The sequence below is a fragment of the Plectropomus leopardus genome, chromosome 7, assembly GCF_008729295.1.
Source record: "Plectropomus leopardus isolate mb chromosome 7, YSFRI_Pleo_2.0, whole genome shotgun sequence".
Lineage (NCBI taxonomy): Eukaryota > Metazoa > Chordata > Actinopteri > Perciformes > Serranidae > Plectropomus > Plectropomus leopardus.
The window spans coordinates 26,577,359-26,598,268 of record NC_056469.1 but is presented as its reverse complement, the minus strand read 5'-3'; the positions used below and the strand labels follow the sequence as shown (position 1 = coordinate 26,598,268).

Here is a 20,910-nt window from a genome sequence, read left to right as displayed (position 1 = left end):
AAAATGACTGTTTATTTAAAAGGAGTCTGGTGGGTTTGGCGATAGCGATTTATGAGTTTTTCTGGTTTAACAAAAATGACTAGTTCTATAGGGATTGTTTCCATGATGCTGTGTGACCCCGTCAGTGGAAAATCAAGCACTTTTAGTGAACTTTAATTGATGATGTGAACTCACCCTTAATGGTTACATAGCAGCCTTTTTTGCTGCCGGTTGCGTCGGTCTCGCTCAATTCTGGACCAGTTTCAAAACTAAGGTCTAGGTCAAAAATTACCAAACCTACCATTTAAGTGGCTGACAGGAGCTGCTCATTTGCATTCGGCCTGATGTAACCCACCATTGTAGCAGTTTTTGTAATTGTGATGAAGTTAATTTAGAGTTTAAGTCCTCTTTCATGAACTGTTTATTTTTCTGCTCCCCTTTGCTCTCCTGCAGGAAAATACAAGCAGCTGATTTTAAAGCAGCGAGCGGAAACAGTGGGACACTCTCAGCAGGAGTCTTGATTTTTTTGAAAATTGCACCCGCCTTAGATAAATGTCACGAGTAAAGTTGGAAATTATTCCTTGCTCAACACACAGACCCAGCATTCACTGTATATAAGAACATCGGCTTCAGATCTGACCAGCGGCAAACCAAACACTCACTGTCCAACATTTGAGGCTGTCGCTCCTGAAGCCTTTGATCAGGACCCTTTCGGAGTCAAATCTAAACTGACTGTACACCCTTAGCTGTCCATCCATCTGCATGTTGTTGCCATGGATACCATTAGCATAGCATAGGACAGAGCTGCTTCCTTGACCAATCCCATAATTTCACTGTGCTTTCAGGCATTTATATAGAATTACTGATGTCAGGACCTCCAAAAGGTACTTTATTTCTGTTGTTGTTACTTGTGTGTGAGTACTTGAGTACTTTCTCCTTTTTTCTTCACCGCTGACAAAAAGTTCATCAGCAGTTGGCCATGCTAGCAAATCCTGCAAAGTCTCAACTGTCCTGCCTGCATTACGTTTTCTTTTGAACATCTCGATACAAATAAAAGGCTTTTGGGTTCTCTTGCATGGCCAGTTCTTGAGGACTGCGAGGTGAGGACGGTTTTGTTGTCTAAGGAGCGTGTGTAGTCTGTTCTTGATTTGTTTATATATGTAGATGGATGGTGCAATATATACATCGAGTATATACAAATACATGAACACACAGATGTGACAGTGGGGTCGAGAAGCCTGAGTCCACTTTTAGAAACTTTTTTTAGTAATTTATTTCTCAAAATACTGCAAAATGTTTCATTTTATTAGTAATGCAGAAAGAAGGAGACATCTTTATTAATCTGTGTTTTTTTTTTGTGGAATTTGGGAATCCATATTATTTGGGTGCTCTTAAGATTCATAAATTCACAAGTTTCACTAACTCATTGCAATAATAATCACACACAAGACCTAATAATACAGAAAAATAGAAATAGTTTTTAGCGTATGATGCAATTCTCTAAGGATTACATTATTCTGATTTATGCCAGCTCTTAATGTATTTTAATATGACTCTTTGAAAGAACTTTTGTATTAGTTTTTGTAGTTTTTGTCATTTAAACATACAGTTCTAATGGTGGACTTAGACTTTTGGACCCCACTGTTTGCAAAAATGGATGTTTTATTGTTGTATATACGTCTGTGTGTATGTATATGTATAGGTTTAATGTATATATTTTGTAAATCATCTACAGTTGCTTTTCTATATTTTTCTTTTTTCCTTACGTTTTAATTAAACTGCAATGAAATATGCTGTTTTTTACCGGTGAAGTTTGGAAAGCAGAAAAAAACAAAAAATTAAAATAATTAGCAGTGTTTGAGTGATGTGGTGCGTTTTTGGTATTTTCTTTGTATCAGAGTCTCTTAAACTGTTATATTTATTTAACTGCTACTTTTTTCTCCAGATGGGAACTTCCTCCACCTGGGGGTTGAGGTGATTCAGGTGCTTTGCCATTTTTGGGGGGAATTATGGATGTTTATTGTGTACAAGAATGTGTAGCAGCGCCGCCCATCATCCAAGACAAAGTTTTGGATTACATTTATGTAAACTGATGATTGGAAAGAGATTTTACAGACTGAAAGTTTGAGTGAGTATGAGATGCACATTTTTACAGCAGCAGCTGCTTTCCTCAGGATGGTGTTTAGATTCAGCCTTGCATCCAAATAGCTGTGGAGCCTGTTGCAATGCTCCAAAGGATCAGCAGATGGAAACATGTCCTCACCTTAGGGCAGCAGGCTGTGTGCATGTGGAGAGAGGCTACATGAAATCATCCCCTAGTGATATTCAAAGTGGATGCTTGACAAAATCTGTGCAGCGCTGACATTTATTTAATCTTTAGACTAGTACATATTGTGTAAGCTCTTCACAGTAATGATATCCTGGTCCTTTTTGCTTTTTTAGCTTTAGACCTTCAAAAGTGAGAACATTTTATCCAACATCTATAGACTACTTTAAAGACACAGCTCACCCCTAAGTCAAAAACACAAATTTTTCCTCTTATCTGCTGTTATTTATCAATCTAGATAGTTATGGTTTGAGTTGCAGAGTGCTGGAGGTGGCTGTCTTTTCTCCCGTGTAACAGAACCAGACGGCACTTGGATTGAGGTGCTGAAAGCGGCAAAAAATACATCTGAAGAACTCAACTGCAATGTCTCTTTCCAGATATCATGACCCGGTTACTAAAGATGATCCACAGACCTTGTTGTGAGCAGTTTCATGTAGGAACTATTTTCTGTGTACCGAACCACACCCACTTTACGTATCACTGTGCAGAAGGAAACGTGCATCCACTGCTAGCTGCTAGCTCACTACTGAGCGAGCTAACGCTACAAGCTGAGGAGGACGCCATTAATGTTGCATTTAACGCTGCCACCAGCTTCTCGTCCACGAGTCGATGCACGCTTCCTTCTCCTTGAGTGACCATGTCATGATTTTTGGAAAGAGACATTGCTGTTGACTTTATCAAATATACTTTTTGGCGCTTTGAGCACCACGAGCCGAGTGCCACAACACAGAAACTCAAACCAAAACAATCAAGATTGATAAATAACACTGCAGGTAAGGGGGAAAATAAGTATTTTTTTTTTCATTCTGGAGTGAACTGCCCTTTTGAGTTCAAGTTAGCTAAAGTAAGGTGACCGTCTTCTCAGGAGCACCGTCACAAATCATTTATTTAAAAATTCACAACCAGAAATATGTAAACGAAACACACTAACAAAGGAGAAGATAGGGGCATGTTGCAGGTAGGTATTGACGCAAATAAATAGTACTTATCATATTTTGTGTTTTTATTTGCAGGTCAAAAGCTTATCCGAGGGGGAATGGAAGGAAGCATTGGCAGGTAAGTGGTATTGGTTATATTCAGTCAGGTTTGTTTTTGCACATCAGCAACTTAGTAACTTAGTATGCTGTATCTTCAACACACGCAGCAAGTGGTATCTTAACAGATGCAGGTGGCATCAAAACTGTATATAGGATTTATTTATCTTTATAGATAAAGATAAATAAATGAGTGGACCAATGTGGTAGGGGAAGTAAGCAGGGATGTCATATTTAAAAAATGTAAAGCAGCTAATGATGACGAGAGTAAGGATCAAAATAAAAAGGGGGTATTATGGAACATAGTATGTCTATTTTTCAATGGTGACGGAGTATTCACTTCATTTACTTAAGTAAAAGTACTAATACCACACTTTAAAAATACTCTGATACAGAGAGTTAAAGTCCTGCATTGAAAATGCTACTCAAGTAAAATTTAGGAAAATGTACTTTAAGTATAAAAAGTAAAAGCATCCAATTCAGAAAAACCTAAATAATATTAATAATAATACATTTCAAAACTATTCCAAAAAATAAAAAAAATCCTTAAAACAACAAACAAAAAAAAACTATTAAAAAAAGAAAATGCTCTGAAATGTAGTGGAGTTAAAGTTTAAAGTGGCATCAAAATAACTGACTCAAGTGAGGTTCAAATACCTAAAAGTGTACATAAGTAAATGTACTCCAGTTCCAGTGCTGTGATTCTCTGTGCATTTTTTCAGATACTGCTCTGATACTCGACAGTGTTTCAGCAGCGTCCTAATGTGACGCTCTAACACTGAGCTGTCATTCTGTGTGATGTCTCACTGGGAACAAACAGTGATATTCAGTGTGTAATTCTGAATCAGCTCTGCGTAGCATTAGATCCGGTCTCATCTCCAGTTCAGTGGCAATCGTTTCTGTTTAGCGATGGGACGATGGCAGTAATGTTGCCAGCCAATCAGTGCAGTGCCTCATAAAGGATTTTATTGTAATGCCCCCCCAAACAGCCCGTTTTATTAACGGGGTGTGTGTAGAGGTGGAATACCAACAACTTCTGTTAAAATAATCATCATTATTAAAAATTCAAGGCATGCAGTAGTTGTATGATAATACTTGTAGACTTAATTAGTGTACAAGTGAATCTATCAGTGAGGTTCTCTTCCAGTTAATGATATAAACATTTGTGTATATATATAGATGCGTGTTTGTGTCGAGGGATTGTTTCAATCAGGATCTCCACCCATCAAGCTGCTGTCTCTCCTGTCAAGTATTTGGATGGTGGGAGTGCAGGACTAATGATAGAGGGAGAGGGGTAAAGCACGATGGAGGGAAGGAGTGGACGAGCGGAACGGGGCCGCATAGAGTGAAATATTAGTCCAGACCGAGGGGCTTAAATGAGCCAATCGATGTTCTCCAATGGAAATAAATGAGAGAGGGGAAGGAGGGAATACGTGAAGGCAGAGTGAGGAGAGAAATGGTTTAGAAGCTGAGATAAAAGACAAAAAAACATAAGAGATCATGAGAACCTGTGGAGTCTGGGGCAAATTTATAATGGCCATCAAGGGTGTGACAGGAGGGTTGGAGACTCAAGTCTGTGAAGCATCGAAAAGGAAAAGAGGGGCTCTGAAAAAGTGCCATGGTACTGTGAGGGGAATGGATGGTGTTCTCATGGTGGTTAAATGATTATATTCTCAAGAAAATACACTTTACTCAGTGTGCAAACTACAGTGTTTCAGGGATGACGTTTTCCTGTACACTGTGCCCTGATTCCCACATCAAAAAGCCTGTGTAATTTTTCCATTAGATTTTTGGATTATTGCAGAAAATAAGCTCTGTGGAGAGCAAATGTTTATGATGCTTACATGTTTTGTTCAGCAAGATAATCTTCCCAAATTAATCCTTTGGAAACTAAGCAAAGTGATTTCTCCCCAAAAAAGAAGGCAATGAGCAATAAAGGGAGAAATTACCCCCAAATTAGAAAGAAATTTGTGAAAATTACAAGAAAATTACTGTAAAATCAGTTTGTGAGAGAGAGAAAGAAAGAAAGAAGACAGTTTAAAAGAAAATAAGGAAATGACCTGAGGAAACTGCTTAAAAAGTATATAATTCTGTAAACTCAAATATGTAACTATAATAATAATGTAAAAATCTAGTTTTTCCCTTGCTTTTTTATTTTCTCCTCTACCCTTTTATCCCTAGCTTTTAAAAAAAGAATTTTATAAATCTACTTTTTTTTTTTTTTTGCAATTTGTGTAACATTTCAGACCAAGTTACTTATAAACTTACTTATTTCTTTCAATATATCCCCCTAAATCCTACACACCAGACCTTTAAATCATAATTTAACATTTAAGGTATAGTTGCCCTGTTTACATCTGGTAGTTAAATGTGATGGTGGTTGTTCCACACAAAGCTCGAGCTTCTGTAATGCTGCAGTTGTGTTAATTGCAATAGAAATTTGGACACTGCAGTGACTTTAGAGTCCTGTGGCACCATGGAAGTAAAGTGGTCATTTGGTTACCACCATGATGGCGCAGTTCAATAACTTTTTAAAGAATACAGTGTCACTAAAAGTCTGTCAGGACTCAGGCAGTGTCACTTAGCTGAGATGTAGGATACAGCTGACTCAGTCGGACTCCATTCATCTCAGACACAAACACCAACCCGGCTTAAATTTTACTATCATGCCGACACTTTGACTGAAAACTGTAATTAGCTTCTGAATGCTCCTGAATGTTTGTATCAGGACAGCTGCAAACACATGCAGACATATTTAGCAGATTGCCTCTTCAGTCAAGAGTGACACAGAGCATACAATATAAGCATTCCTTTGGTGCAAAGGCTTGAGACCTTGACTCCCTGTTACCTGTACATTAAGAGAGGCCTAAATTTGACACAGTTTCTCAGAACTATTAGGATGCAGAGCAGGCCACAGATTTCTCACATTAGTCCTCACCATTACAGCAACTATCTCTATCAACAAGAAGACAGAGTGCTGGTGGCTGATGAGGAACCACAGCTTTGTGCTGTTGATTAGTGGGAAGGTTCAGGAGAAGGGGAAGGGTAGCCTCAGGTAGTCCTCTAAATTGCTGTGCACATCGCAAATTTGTTGAGGGATTTAAATCAGTGGGGTGTTGTGCTCACTAATGTCTGTTTCTGCCTTTTGGAGAAACAAATGGCCAATTAGAGCACAGTAGACGGGGATTGCAAATGGGAGAGCCATACAGTCTGGCTCAGGGGTTTACCATGAAGAGCAACAGCTATGGTTTGAGTCTGACTTTGTGTCATGCATAAACTGTATAAAAATAATGGACAAAGTCTCTGTGACATCACCCATTGGTGCCTCAAATCAAGCATTTAGGCCTTGGCCACCTTATTTTTGGAATCCAAAGTGACAATTATTTGGACTAGACAGTGTAGCTGACGCACAGACTAGTCATGACTGCAGACTACCTGCCACCTGAGGCACCTCTGCCCTTCATTATGCATAACTTTATGAGATATATTAAAAATTCACCCCTCACACACTTGTCATGAAAGGGGGATTTGCTACAGAGACTAAAACCATTTTTTGTACAGGGTATAAAACATTTATTTCCGCTGTAAAGTTTGGCATTTTAGTGCAGGGGTTCCTCTTATTTACGAAGAGGCACACTCCCCCTCCTCGACACTTGCCGGTAATCTCCGTTGACCGGTCCAGCCAAAATGGGCTACCACACCCACTTAGTGATAGGTCCTCGTCATGGTCCATTCCTCAGAGCCATGTCTCAGTGAAAGCAAGAGGCACTTTTTTTAATCTCACCTTTAAGTTTGGCCTACCACTTCAAGCTCACTATCTTGTTCTAGCAGGAACATGGGGAGCGGGGGGGGAGCCAGCGATGGTTGTCAAGACTGAGGGCTTTCAGCCTACCAGGTAACCCTCCCCCCCTTCCGACGGCAAGTCCAACAAGAAGGCCTCTTAACTAAGCTGAACAGTACATACAGCTCCCTCAGTATATTCCCTGGTGTGTCCTCAGTTGAGGTCTGTAGTGAGAGGACAAACTCACGGCCAAGAGTGATTCGACCTCCAGAACCGCTATGGTAGCCTTCCACACCACAACTGAGGAGGTCCAGTGACAGCGTTATCACACACAGAAGTGCAAATGATAGTGGAAATGAGCCCGAACCCACTTACTCAGTCTCTGGTATAAACTCTACATGCACACAAGACGTTAAAAACAAGCAAAACTGTTAAAAGCGGTTAGGTAGACTATTTGGGTCGCACACTGAGAAGCGCCCTAAACGCCACATCACGTGAATAAAGAGGATTCCCGTCTGCCAGCAGCCCAAAACTTTCCCAACCAACGAAGCAAAACAACTTCGTCAGTCCATGTCATATACCGTATTAACAAAAAAAAAGGGGTCTTAGTCTTCGGGAGAGTGAAGCCAATGTGAAAATGATTTAAACTTGAATTCTGTCTAATGGCCAGCAGGAGGTGACTCCACTGGTTGCAAAAAATCTGACTGTATATAAATCACTAAAAAATGACCGTACATCGTCCTTGATTTATTTCCTCAGTATATGTTTTACTAATGAGTTTACAGTCTCAATTGCTAGTCCCAGGTCTTCTTAAACAGGGTATGCTCTAGGGTGTTGGTACCATGTGATTGAAAAGATACTACAACGGCGACTTGACGGCATGAAAGTCAAGGGTTTATCAGATCCATCAACCATTCCACCTCCTGCCTGTCCTGTAAGGACCTTCCATGCTCCTTATAACAGTAGCATTTCAATCTGACAGTGCCTGTCTGTCTATCATGCTGCTGTGGCCGATGCCTTCTGGCTGTTCAGTGGCATATAATAACACTGCGTACAGTTCTGTCTGGTCGCGTTCTTACCTGAAGACGTCCAGCGTTGTAACATGAAGATATGATAGGTGGCTTATGGCATCAGGATTTTATGTCAAAAGTACTGCATGAGCTGCAATATTTGACATCTGTGGAATAAGAACAGGGCCTGAGTAAGATTTTGTAGATTGACAAGTTGCCTTGAAAGAAAAGGGGGAAAAGACTATTGATTTGGAACCAACATGGTGAGCAAACTTTTGTGGCTCCATTGGTATCTGGTGCAACAAAACCCGGATAAGCAATAGAGAAAAGCACATCAAAACACTCATGCACACACTGGATATCAGGCTGGATAGCAAGCAAGAAGTTGTTCCAGAGGAGCTGGACCAGGAGGATGGTCCAGTATCCAACCTAAAAAAGCGTGACAGGAAAAGTGTGTATGAGTGAAAATCTGGCGGTATCACTAGTCTGCTGACGGGTGTTTTTTAGTCAGCAGAAAGCTGACACAAACACACATCCAGTACATCAGCACTGCCACAGCATACACTTTGCTGTCATGCTGACACTGTGAAACTGCAGTTAGCCTCTGAACTCTTCAAACAGTTCCAAATATTACTAACATGACACGTGTGAGCAGCACACCAACCAACTGGCCTCCACATACTATCTTATAAAACCAGACCTGACATGAAGCGGCAATTATTTTGTTTGGTGTTCGATACAGCTTCTGACACAGAGTCTAATAAAGCTGTGTAAATTGGCTGTATGTATGTTCCTAATGTCTGCATGTGTGTCAGCTCTTTCACTGAAAGGGCACATTTGTTTGGAGGCGAGATGTTCTGTGCTGCTTGCTTGCCACTGAAATGGGAGAGCGGACGTATTACCCACATAATTTAACATTTAAGGTATAGTTGCCCTGTTTACATCTGGTAGTTAAATGTGATGGTGGTTGTTCCGCACAAAGCTAGAGCTTCTGTAATGCTGCAGTTGTGTTAATTGCAATGACTGAAATTTGGACACACTGCAGTGACTTTAGAGTCCTGTGGCACCATGGAAGTACAGTGGTCATTTGGTTACCACCATGATGGCGCAGTTCAATAACTCTACTAAAATTAAATTTACAGTGGTACTTGTTTAAGAATACAGTGTCACTAAAAGTCTGTCAGGACACTTAGCTGAGATGTAAGATACAGCTGACTCAGTCGGACTCCATTCATCTCAGACACAAACACCAACCCGGCTTAAATTTTACTATCATGCTGACACTTTGAAACTGTAATTAGCTTCTGAATGCTCCTGAATGTTTGTATCAGGACAGCTGCAAACACATGCAGACATATTTAGCAGATTGCCTCTTCAGTCAAGAGTGACACAGAGCATACAATATAAGCATTCCTTTGGTGCAAAGGCTTGAGACCTTGACTCCCTGTTACCTGTACATTAAGAGAGGCCTAAATTTGACACAGTTTCTCAGAACTATTAGGATGCAGAGCAGGCCACAGATTTCTCACATTAGTCCACACATTACAGCAACTATCTCTATCAACAAGAAGACAGAGTGCTGGTGGCTGATGAGGAAACACAGCTTTGTGCAGTTGATTAGTGGGAAGGTTCAGGAGAAGGGGAATGGTTGTCTTGGGTAGTCCTCTAAATTGCTGTGCACATTGCAAATTTGTTTGAGGGATTTAAATCAGTGGGGTGTTGTGCTCACTAATGTCTGTTTCTGCCTTTTGGAGAAACAAATGGCCAATTAGAGCACAGTAGACGGGATTGCAAACGGAAGAGCCATACAGTCTGGCTCAGGGCTTTACCATGAAGAGCAACAGCTATGGTTTGAGTCTGACTTTGTGTCATGCATAAACTGTATAAAAATAATGGACAAAGTCTCTGTGACATCACCCATTAGTGCCTCAAATCAAGCATTTTGGCTGCGGCCTCCTTATTTTTGGAATCCAAAGTGACAATTTTTGGACTAGACAGTGGAGCTGAGCTGACGCACAGACTAGTCATGACTGCAGATTACCTGCCACTTAAGGAGCCTATGCCCTTCATTATGCATAATGCAAACTTTTGTGGCTCCATTGGTATCTGGTGCAACAAAACCTGGATAAGCAACAGAGAAAAGCACATCAAAACACTCATGCACACACTGGATATCAGGCTGGATAGCAAGCAAGAAGTTGTTCCAGAGGATTTGGACCAGGAGAATGGAAGGAATGAGGGATGTTGAAAGGCAAAGCAGCACTGACCACAGCACTCAGATAATGATTGGCAGCTGGGGACATGATGTCGCCACCATCCATCGCCCTGTGATGTGATGGTGGCTTCAACAAAAGCCAAGCTCACCTGGTTGGAAGACTGAATAAGCATTTCTCAAACTCACTGAAGCCACTTGACACAAAGATATTGGAGCTGATCTATCTGGGCACCAGTGGGTTTCTGGGACTCCAGGACAAGACTGGCTATCCAGTATCCAACCTAAAAAAGCGTGACAGGAAAAGTGTGTATGAGTGAAAATCTGGCGGTATCACTAGTCTGCTGACGGGTGTTTTTTTAGTCAGCAGAAAGCTGACACAAACACACATCCAGTACATCTGCACTGCCACAGCATACACTTTGCTGTTATGCTGACACTGTGAAACTGCAGTTAGCCTCTGAACTCTTCAAACAGTTCCAAATATTACTAACATGACACGTGTGAGCAGCACACCAACCAACTGGCCTCCACATACTATCTTATAAAACCAGACCTGACATGAAGCGGCCATGGGGCGCCGATTGTAAAGTTGTGCATTCTAAAACAAACAGCAACATTTCTCCACATTTCGCTCTAAAACAAAATTAAAAAGAGATGTTAATTTTTCAAAATCATCTTTTTAATCACATTTAGAGCATTATTTGCAAACTCTGTTAGATTTATTCTTTTGTGAAGAAATATATTAAAGATAATGTCACTGTGAAATAAAAATGTTTAATATTAAATCCAAATGTTCAATCTTAAATCTAAATGTTATATGTTCAATCTTAAATCTAAATGTTATATGTTCAGTCTAAATGTTAAATCTAAATGTTACTGTAGTTATATTCTCCATCTTTTTATGTCATGTTTTTAAACATTTAGCTAATATGCATAATCACACTTACACTTGGCGGAAGACATACCAAAATAAGAGCTCAATGTATTGATGTTCCGTGAACATGACGACTGACCAACAGATTTTCGATTTAAAAGGAGAAAATTAAATTGGGAAACAAGTTTTTACACCGCGGTTCAACTGTGCTTCACTCCTGGTTTATCTGAGAAACTTTTGCAGTAAGGAGAGCAGTCGGTTGGTCGCCATGTACACAGAACATCAATGCACAGAGCTCTTATTTTGGTACTTCTACCACGTGGCAGTGTGAATTTGCATATCAGCTAAATATTTAGAATCATGACATTAAGATTTAGATTTAACATATAACATTTTGATTTGATATTTAACATTTAGATTTAACATATAACATTTAGAATTAATATTTAACATTTAGATTCAACATTAAGACTTAATATTTAACATTTAAATTGAACATTTAACATTTGGATTTAATTGTAAACATTCTTTTTTTACAGTGACATTATCTTGAACATATTTTTTCACAAAAGAACAAATCTAACAAAGTTCGCAAATATTGCTCTAAATGTGATTAAAAAGTGACTTTGAAAAATTCACACCTCTTTTTATGCATGTTTTAGAGCTAAATGCAGAGAAGTGTTGCTGTTTCTTTGAGAGTGCACAACTTTACAATCAACGCCCCATAAGCAGCAAGTATTTTGTTTGGTGTTTGATACAGCTTCTGTCTAATAAAGCTGTGTCAATACGCTGTGTGTGTGTGTATGTTCCTGGATGTCTGCATGTGTGTCAGCTCTTTCATTAAAAGGGCACAGTTGTTTGGAGGCGAGCTGTTCTGCACTGCTTGCTCGCCACTTAAATGGGAGAGTGGACGCATTACCCACAGCTTTCTGCGAGCTCCACCGTTCCCTCCTCCCCTCCTGCTCTGTATATTTTACCCCCTGTAGTCTCCCGCTCTGTATTTGATTAGTCTCTCTGAGGCAGTCAGATCAGAGTGCTGTTTGCTGTGCAGAGATCCATCTGCATACAGCGGTGGGCTTTAGGCTGTGGGTTGGTCCGCACGACTTCCAGGCCCCTAATGCAATCAGAACCATTAGGATACAATGGAGCCAGTGAAGGGCAGCGATTAGAGCATGTCTGATAGAGTGGGGCCAGCCCAGTGGTCTATTAAGAAGAGCCGTGCAGCTATGCAATGCACTTACTCATCACCTCTCCAACATTTATCATAAATCTGGACAACAGGTGTCTATGTGGAGAAAGAGAAATATCGGTTTCTCCATTTCCTTTTCTTCACAGACTGATCCATACACTTAAAAGAAAAAATAATGGACTTAGCTGCAGTAGGCAGAATCTTAAAAACCCTTAATATGCTTAAAGTGAAATTGCAAATATAAAATACACCTAATAGAAACACGTTAAGTTGGTAAAAACTCCCATTTATTGCAAAAACAGTTTGCTCGCATGAGGTACGCTCACATGAGGGGGTATTTTAAGCAAATTGAAAACAGCATATTTTGCAAAACTGAAACGGAAACCCTTTTGTTTTTTGCTTTTATAGGTCACATGATGCTATAGCGGTGTGTTTGTCGGTAGGAACTTGCCCCTCGGTCATGATGCAGCAGGCGCCACAAGAGGTGTTATTGCATCGCATAACTTTCAAAGGCTGAAATACATAATACATTAAAAAGAAACATGCTCCAGATTATAATCTTATATGCAATTTGGTGTACCTGTTTATATGTAGCCTATTACAAACTGGTGGTTAAAATGAAAATTCATAGAAGTAAAACACTTTTTGTTTGAAAGTGTGAAGGTGACTGAAGTTGCAGAAACACCCATAAACTAAAATTAAATTCTATTTCAAAATACAAAAACATTTAAAAGAAAATTCTGTGGTTGAAAAAAAAAAACAACCTGCTTCTTGTTTTCAGATGGTAAACAAATACAGCAATGAGTATTTTAAACCATTTTTTAAAAAATAGATGTGACTAAAGCCTACACATTAGACTTTCAATTAAAGCTGTGGTACTTTTTACCACCCCCTGATGTTATTAAGAGGGGCTTTCCAGCTAAGAGGAGACAGAAGAAAAAAGTAACCCATGTTTTCTGAATGACTGAACAGTGTGCGATTCAATGTGAAATGACATAATGGCAAGTGTGAAACGGCTTGAAAGAAATGGTGAATGGAAGAACTGTGTGGGAAATGTAATGACTGCGTGTGTGTGTGTGTGTGTGTGTGTGTGTGTGTGTGTGGTGGGAGGTGCTTTTGTTCTTTTTGGTCAGTATCTAATCGATCCCTCTCTCTTTTCACTTCTGAGCCTCCTTGTCCAAATTCTCACATTTCCTCTACATCTTTTTTCCCCTTGTCCGACACACACATTTCTTTCCACGGTTATTTTCTCTCCCACCCACCCTCCTGTTGTGTCACATAGAAGTTTTATGTGATTTATACTATATAATTCACTGTAGTCAAGCTTTTATTTGGCTTCAAACTTGGAGTGAGACAAGAGAGAAGGAGAGAGAGAGAGATCAGGTGGAGTGAGGACTCATCTGTATACTACTCCGTTGGCATAGCAACTGCCATCCCACTTTATTATTCCTCTTTGTATTCTATTACTCACTTTCTCGTTCACATATTTCTCACACCATACATCTGACGTATGCTGCAGGGCAGAGCTATGGGCTAACCTTTTCATTCACTGGGCCCATCATTACTCCTCTTTGTCACTCCCCTCTGCTTTCATTGCTCCAAACTCCATCTTTCTCTGCTGCCCCCTAACCTCTGTCGACAATATTAAGACTTGTGAAAGATATATACTGTGTGGCCTACCACTATTCTTACATTTTGTCAGTCCTAATGTCCCTCTGGGCCTTTGGCAGCCCCCTTTTTCCATTTACTGTGCTTTGTTGTGTTGTGTTTGTCGAGTCTCTTTCTCTCTATTTCTCTCTCCCCTGTGTTTTATTGGCAGAACAGCTGTGAGGAAACGGCTGCCAGAACATTAAAGTTTAGCCCCGATGACTATTGTTTTACATAATTCATTTGCATCTTTTTTTTTAGGAGAAAACACAAATGGGAGGAATATGACAACTGTGTAGGTGTGATAAAAACCACTTAGGCTACCCCTTCACAATCACATGCACATCTGTGTTTTTAAACTCGCATAACTGAAAAATGTATCGTCATGATTTTCTTAAAGAAGCATTTCCCCACTGGAAAGGTGTTTTTTTTTTTTCATAAAATAAGGCTGTCTATGCAGTAGAAAAACATGTATACTTTTTAAAAAAGAGGTAGAAAACCTACAACTACCAGAAATCATTGCACCGCATTAACCAATGAATGGTCCCCCTCTTGACATAATACAAACTTTTCCATTCGACACAAAAGTGGCCAAATGTTCTCATATTACAATTAAACAATTTTTCTTGACTAACTGATCCCTAGCACACAGTTCCGCTGTTAGACATTTTTCGAGAGAAATAGGCAATGCAGTAACAGAAATTTGGTTTATATTTGATCCTCGGTGCTTTGTTTTACTGTTTCATCTACGTTTTTTCAACCTGCCTTTTCTTACCATGCAGGAAGCAGTATGGCACCTACTTACTGTTTGCAAAACTCTATTACAGCTAAACAGGGCACTAAAATGTGGTTGTTTTAGGAGAGAAATGGGCAGTGCAGTAGCAGAATCTTGATTTACGCTTAATCATCACTGCCAAGTTTTACTTTTTGGTCTGAGTGTGTGAGAGAGAGAGAAAGGCGGGTCTATCTCTTGATCCACTTCCATACTCTTTGTGTCTGGATGCAGGATTACAGCCTGTAGTTCAAGCAACAGCCTGAGCCAGAGAAATGCATTTTATGTCATCTGATGGTGTTTCATTGGGAGGGGAGCGGGGAGATCTAGGCACTGGTTAGATATGGGGAAGTTTACCACAGATCATCTGCACATACTACCCTCACCATTATGATACAAAGCTGGCTGAAAATCAGCAAAGCATCCCTTTGATTAATAAATTAATTGAGACACTAAGAGACAAAAAGACACAAACTGCAAAAATATGCATTAGAATGACAAAGAGATGCAAAACAACGACACAAAATGAGGCAAAACAACTATAATGTGTATGTGTTCCTGTGTAGGGGAGGTGGGAGGGCCTTTTGTATATCTCTGCCCAGGGCCCCATGGTCTAATAATTCGCCCCTGATTATGATTGCATTTGCTCATGATTATTTTAGACAGCGTTGTGTAGTTGCTCGTTGTAAAATAGCTTCTTTGTTGTTGTTGAATTTTAAGCATATTTGAATATTTAATACCAGCTGCACTGTTAAAGTGTTTTGTTCTGTCTGACAAAGAAATATAAAAATATCTCGTTTAGAATGATACCAAACAGAAAAACAGAACATCCTCACAATTTAGTCCCTAAAGCTAAAGTCAGGTCCATATACAGACGTATATATATATATATATATATATATATATATATATATTTCTGTCTGTCCCATTATCCCCAGTAAAGCTAAATACATTGCTTTGATCTGTGTTGGTGCAGACCTGACCTTTGACCTTTCCCCGGGCCTGTCTATAAAGAATTTACCGCTTGTTGAACCCGCCACTCTCAATCACTGACCCATCACGAATCAGCCAAGGGCGGAAACAGCACATCACTGTGTTTATTTCCTCCTCATGAGGAAGAAACAGATTTAACAATCCACTCAAATTCAAAGGGAATAAATGTAGAGCACCGAGGGAATAAAGTAATACAAAAACAAACAAACAAAAACACAAATAAATATGACACTAACAGCAGATTAAAACATATGGATGGAGGACTTTTCTCTCTCTGTCATTATTGGATCACTGTCTGTCTTCCCTCCACATTAGCCGTCTAAGTGAGGCGTTGGCATATGGCTGGTGTTGGATAAACACTTTGAATAATCCTGCATACGATATGATTTGCTTTATTGATGTCTGTCAGGTTTCATAATCGCAGGATAGGCTGACCTGTTATAAGGAAACAGTCTAATCCGCTCCCACACAATTCCACGTTAGCGCTCATCCGATTAAGTGTGCACACAACGCACACAGAGAACCACAATGTTAAACCGATTAGGACAGGTAGAATAGTCTAATTATGCAGGATTATGCCATATAGACTCAGTAAAAGTAGAATTATAAATCTATTAGTCTTCTAGGAATGACATCAGAAATTCCCTAACAAAAGACTGTGGTTACATCCGTCTCCTGTTAATTATGCATGAGTTTTTTTATTTAATTTTAGGGCTAATATTCAATTCAATACAAATTTATTTATCCCTGCAAGGACAACTGTGCAGCAGCTCCTGATCTACAGAAGAAAGAAAGAAAAATGTATTATAGTTAGAGGCTTTATATTATCCTATAACATCTTATCATAGTCTAAACCATCAATTCTCCAAGGGGTTTCTGCATTACTCAATTTAATCATAAAACAGAGAGGTTTCCAGCTGAAGGCGCACAGAGCTGTAACACATAGCTCCTGCTTCCACACCTTCCTCCATGCCATGTGTCCCAGGTTTTTATGGTACATCATTGCAATAGCAAGAGGTATTTTCCTTATGCAAATGTATTCCCTTTGTGATAAATGTGAAATGTATTCCTTTAATGTCTGACCAGCAAGAATGACTGCACAGAGATAAAAAATGATTGCAAAGAGGCAAAACAATACCACAAAGATGTGCAAAACAACTATCGACATAAAATGACCAAAAAAGGCCTCAAAATTACCACAAAGAGGCACAAAACAACCACAAAGAGACACTAAATGACCAAAAAGGCACAAAATTACTTCAAAGAGACAAAATGACATAAAAGAGGTACAAAACAGCTACAAATATGCACAAAAACACCACAAGAATGTACAAAATGACCACAAAAAGATATAAAGGAGCTGTAAAAAGACAAAAAACAACTACAGAAAGGGCAAACAACCACACAAAAAGACACAAAATGACCACAAAAGACACAAAATTATCTCAAAAGGGCAAAAGATGATCTCAAAGATGCCAAGAAATGAACTTGGACACAAAATGACCTCAAAGAGACACTGTGCACTAAACAACCACAAGTAGTCACAAAATAACCAAAAAAAGACATATTATCACCCAAAGAGACAAAAAACAATGACATGACATCATTTCTTTTATTAGCGTCTTATCTGCTTATACATATGGTCATTTCTTTTGATCTTAATTTCTATCTGCTTAACTGAGGTTAATTATCTTTTCCACATTTTATTTACTTATTTATGAAATAGTATTTTTGAACTTGCACCCCCATATGTTATGCTATTTTATTATCATGCTTTAGTGCTCTTAATGTTCTCAATTTTGTTTAAGTTATAAGGGGACAGAGGAGGGGCTATATAGATTACTGACATCTTATTTTAATCTGTAAACATTTTTATTTGGGAAGCACTTTGTGATAAAGTTTGAAAAGTGCTATAGGGTAGAAATAAAAATTATTATTATTATTATTATTAGTATTATTATAAGAGAGGCAAAGCCACCATTGTCTGTATGTCTTGCTCCCGTTTTAACAGTTGGTGGGGGCTTATGTTACAATCCGCCCATGTAAGATGCCAGCTCCAGCAGTCTTTTAAGGGTGTAACAGGTGCCATGCCCGACCAAATAGGCCATATAGTCAATATAGAAGCAGCTGCTACAAATAGATAAAATGTTTTTTGGCGCTACAGTAAAATAAAATAAAATAAAATAGAATAGCAACCCCCAAATAGCCCGGGTATGATAAATTAGACATTTGTTTGGCGCCTACATCTTACAAACCCTGCCACCTGTTTTCAGCGCTTTTTTGGCTCCTCTGATTCTGTCCAATGGGAATGAACGGCAGGTCTGGAGGCGGAGAAAGAGGCAGAGAAGTTGGAGGAGAGAGTGAGAGACAGATCCGGGGAGTGGAGTCACATATATAGTGCTGGAGTCGGTGGAGTCACATATTAAATCACAGACTTCACTGCTCATCTGAGGACTGTTACTTGACGCCAAGCTTCCTTTATTTTTTTTTTGCGTTTTTTTTTTTGCTCGCTTGATGTCGCCGCACATTATTTATTTTTATTTATTTTTTGACGTGCAGCCACAACAGGTTGACCGATTTTAATCCAGCCAGTATGGATTATTCCTCTTCAATCGGTTGTCACTGACGGGATCGAAATGGGCTCCGTCGAGAGATCAGTGTTGATTGAGAAGGAGACGAACTGATCATAATCAAGAGACGGAGGCAACATCTGTGTGGGGAGCGACGCGTAATTTCGAGAGAGACAAGCGAGGGGGACCTGTGGAGGGACCTATACGAAAGGAGGCGAAGCGAAAAGATGATGGGATGGCCGTAACAACATGAAAAAGAAAAAGTGTGGTGGTCTATTTTCATCCAGCCAGTGATTCAACACAACTAACCTGGGGGACAGGGACTGAGAGAGAAGAGGTAGGAGGTAGGTAGAGGAACAGACAGGGAGGAGGGGGGGGGTGGCCGTGAAGGTGTCTGGTTATGTCACACTGAAAGTAGGTTATTGTTTTGGATCAATCGAAATGCAGCCAACTTATGGTTAACTGAAGGGTGCACACAGTCACAGCACTTCTCGGATGTGGAATTATCATCCTCCAGTCTTTGAGCCTGATCTCATTTCCATGGTGTAAAGACAGATCTGCACCATCCTTCTGGCTAACATCAGTGTAACACAGATGACATTTTATGGCAATGCTTGCTGGAAGCGATGTGGGATGTGAGAGATGGAGAGGACACTGGGAAACAGAGAGAGAGAGGCTGACTGGGCAGCTGACTCAAATGTGACTCAAGGAATAACATATTCCCCAATTACGACCACTTTTCTTCACTCTGCTGCCCCTCTTTGTCACACATCTTCAGCTTTTTGAGTTGCCTCATTTGTTTTAACTAACCGTTATCCATCACAGCGCTCACGCTCTCCTCCCTCCAGCCCTCTGTGCCTGTGATGCTACTGTCATGATAAATATGTGTCTCCTGTGTCTGTCCTGACAGTTCTTCTTTTTTGTCTGTAGACAGGTGCGTGGCCACAGCCGTGACCATGGAGCCTCCCCCCTCTCTGAGCTTGGCGCTGCTAGGAGGGAGCGAGGATGAGGACCAGCGCTTCCTCCTTCCCCTGGGCAGTATATCCCATCCCTCCACCACTGGCAACCAGCCAGGATCAAACCACTCCAACCACATGGGAGGATCAAGCCTCGACCGCCTAAATGGCAGCACCCCGTCCCCGTCCCCTGCCACGCCCAACTTGCCTCCAACATCACTCCCCAAGTTGCCCCTGTCATCCTCTGGAGCCCAGCCTCTGCCCCCGCCTATACCCAATGCCCTGCACCCCACTAGCACGCCGCTGTCCTCGTGCTTGGGCTCGCAGCACAGCCTGAGCGGGGACAACTCGCCGGTCTACAACGCCCTCTTTTACTCCTCCCACTCGCCCTCCATGGAGCGGGAAAGGGAAAGGGAGAGGGACAGAGAGCGTGAGAGGGACAGGGAAAGAGAGCGAGGCTGCAAACACAGACAGGCCAGCCCTCTGGTTCACCGCAGGGACAGTAACCCCTTCACGGAGATCGCCATGAGCTCCTGTAAGTACACAGGCGGGGTCATGAAGCCCCTGAGCCGCCTCAGCGCCTCCCGCAGAAACCTCATCGAATCAGACAGCAGCAGCGAAACCAAAGAGGGTGGCGTTTCCGCTGTTGCTGGGGCAACGGCAGCTGGGGGGCATGACCGACAGCGAGAGGCCCCTCCTACCTCCTCGTTGTCCCAGTCCTCTACCAATCAACCCCCAATACAGAGCCCGCCAGAGATTGTGATTTCATCCAAAGAAGACTCGCCGTACCCCAGAGCAGGGTATGACATCACAGACTCCACATCCAACCAGATGTCCATCTACCACCAGAACCACGCGCTGGTGGAGAGCAGGCGGGCGCAGACGGGGAGGGGGAGCAGGCAGGGAGGGGTAGGGGCGGTGGGCGCCGGGGCCAGGGGCAGCACCTCCAAGGCCCCCAAACGGAAGAACCAAAACATTGGCTATAAACTGGGGCATCGCAGGGCGCTGTTCGAGAAGAGGAAGAGGCTGAGTGACTATGCGCTCATCTTCGGGATGTTTGGCATCGTCGTCATGGTGATTGAGACGGAGCTGTCGTGGGGCGTGTACACCAAGGTGAGATGACTTACAAGTGACACTTACAGGGGCACTCCACTGATTTTACACTCAAAGATCTCTCTGCAAGTCATGGTTGACATAAAATGTGTTTTGTGGCTCGGGAGGCGCAAATAACCCTGATGATGTCATAGTGATGTCACTGGGGTTATCTCAGCTCGAGCTTCCAGACTATGAATTTGCAGAAGAAAGCCACAAACTGAGCGCCACCCCTTTTCAACCAAATTAGCTCTGGTTCTTGAACCAGTTCAGTTCAGGACTCTTGGCACCTTGGCACTATGAACCAGACTCCATTTCGACCAGTTTTAGCACAGCAGTTGTAATCGAGGGTGTGTCATCAATGAAAGGTGCTGCACAAAGAGCAACAGAAGTAAACAATAGGAGCAAAATAGCAGATCGCATTGATTACCTGCAAACTTTTGCTTTGTTTCTACAGACATTTGGTTCCATC

At 41.0% G+C, this 20,910-nt stretch overlaps 1 protein-coding gene across 3 annotated transcripts in view; it reads left to right on the top strand.

The window, feature by feature from the left end:
• Positions 1–3,319: 3,319 nt before the first annotated feature.
• Positions 3,320–20,910, top strand: part of kcnn3 (potassium intermediate/small conductance calcium-activated channel, subfamily N, member 3) — a 78,308-nt gene continuing 60,717 nt past the window's right edge. Inside the window, exons 1-2 of one of the 3 annotated variants that reach the window (XM_042490034.1) lie at positions 3,320–3,361; positions 19,321–20,459. In XM_042490034.1, coding sequence (XP_042345968.1) covers positions 19,347–20,459 — 1,113 coding nt within the window. In that variant the 5' untranslated portion in view covers positions 3,320–3,361; positions 19,321–19,346. Of the gene's footprint in view, positions 3,362–18,621; positions 18,735–19,320; positions 20,460–20,910 lie in introns of those variants that run through there. The other 2 variants (XM_042490033.1, XM_042490032.1) reach the window with 2 other exon arrangements.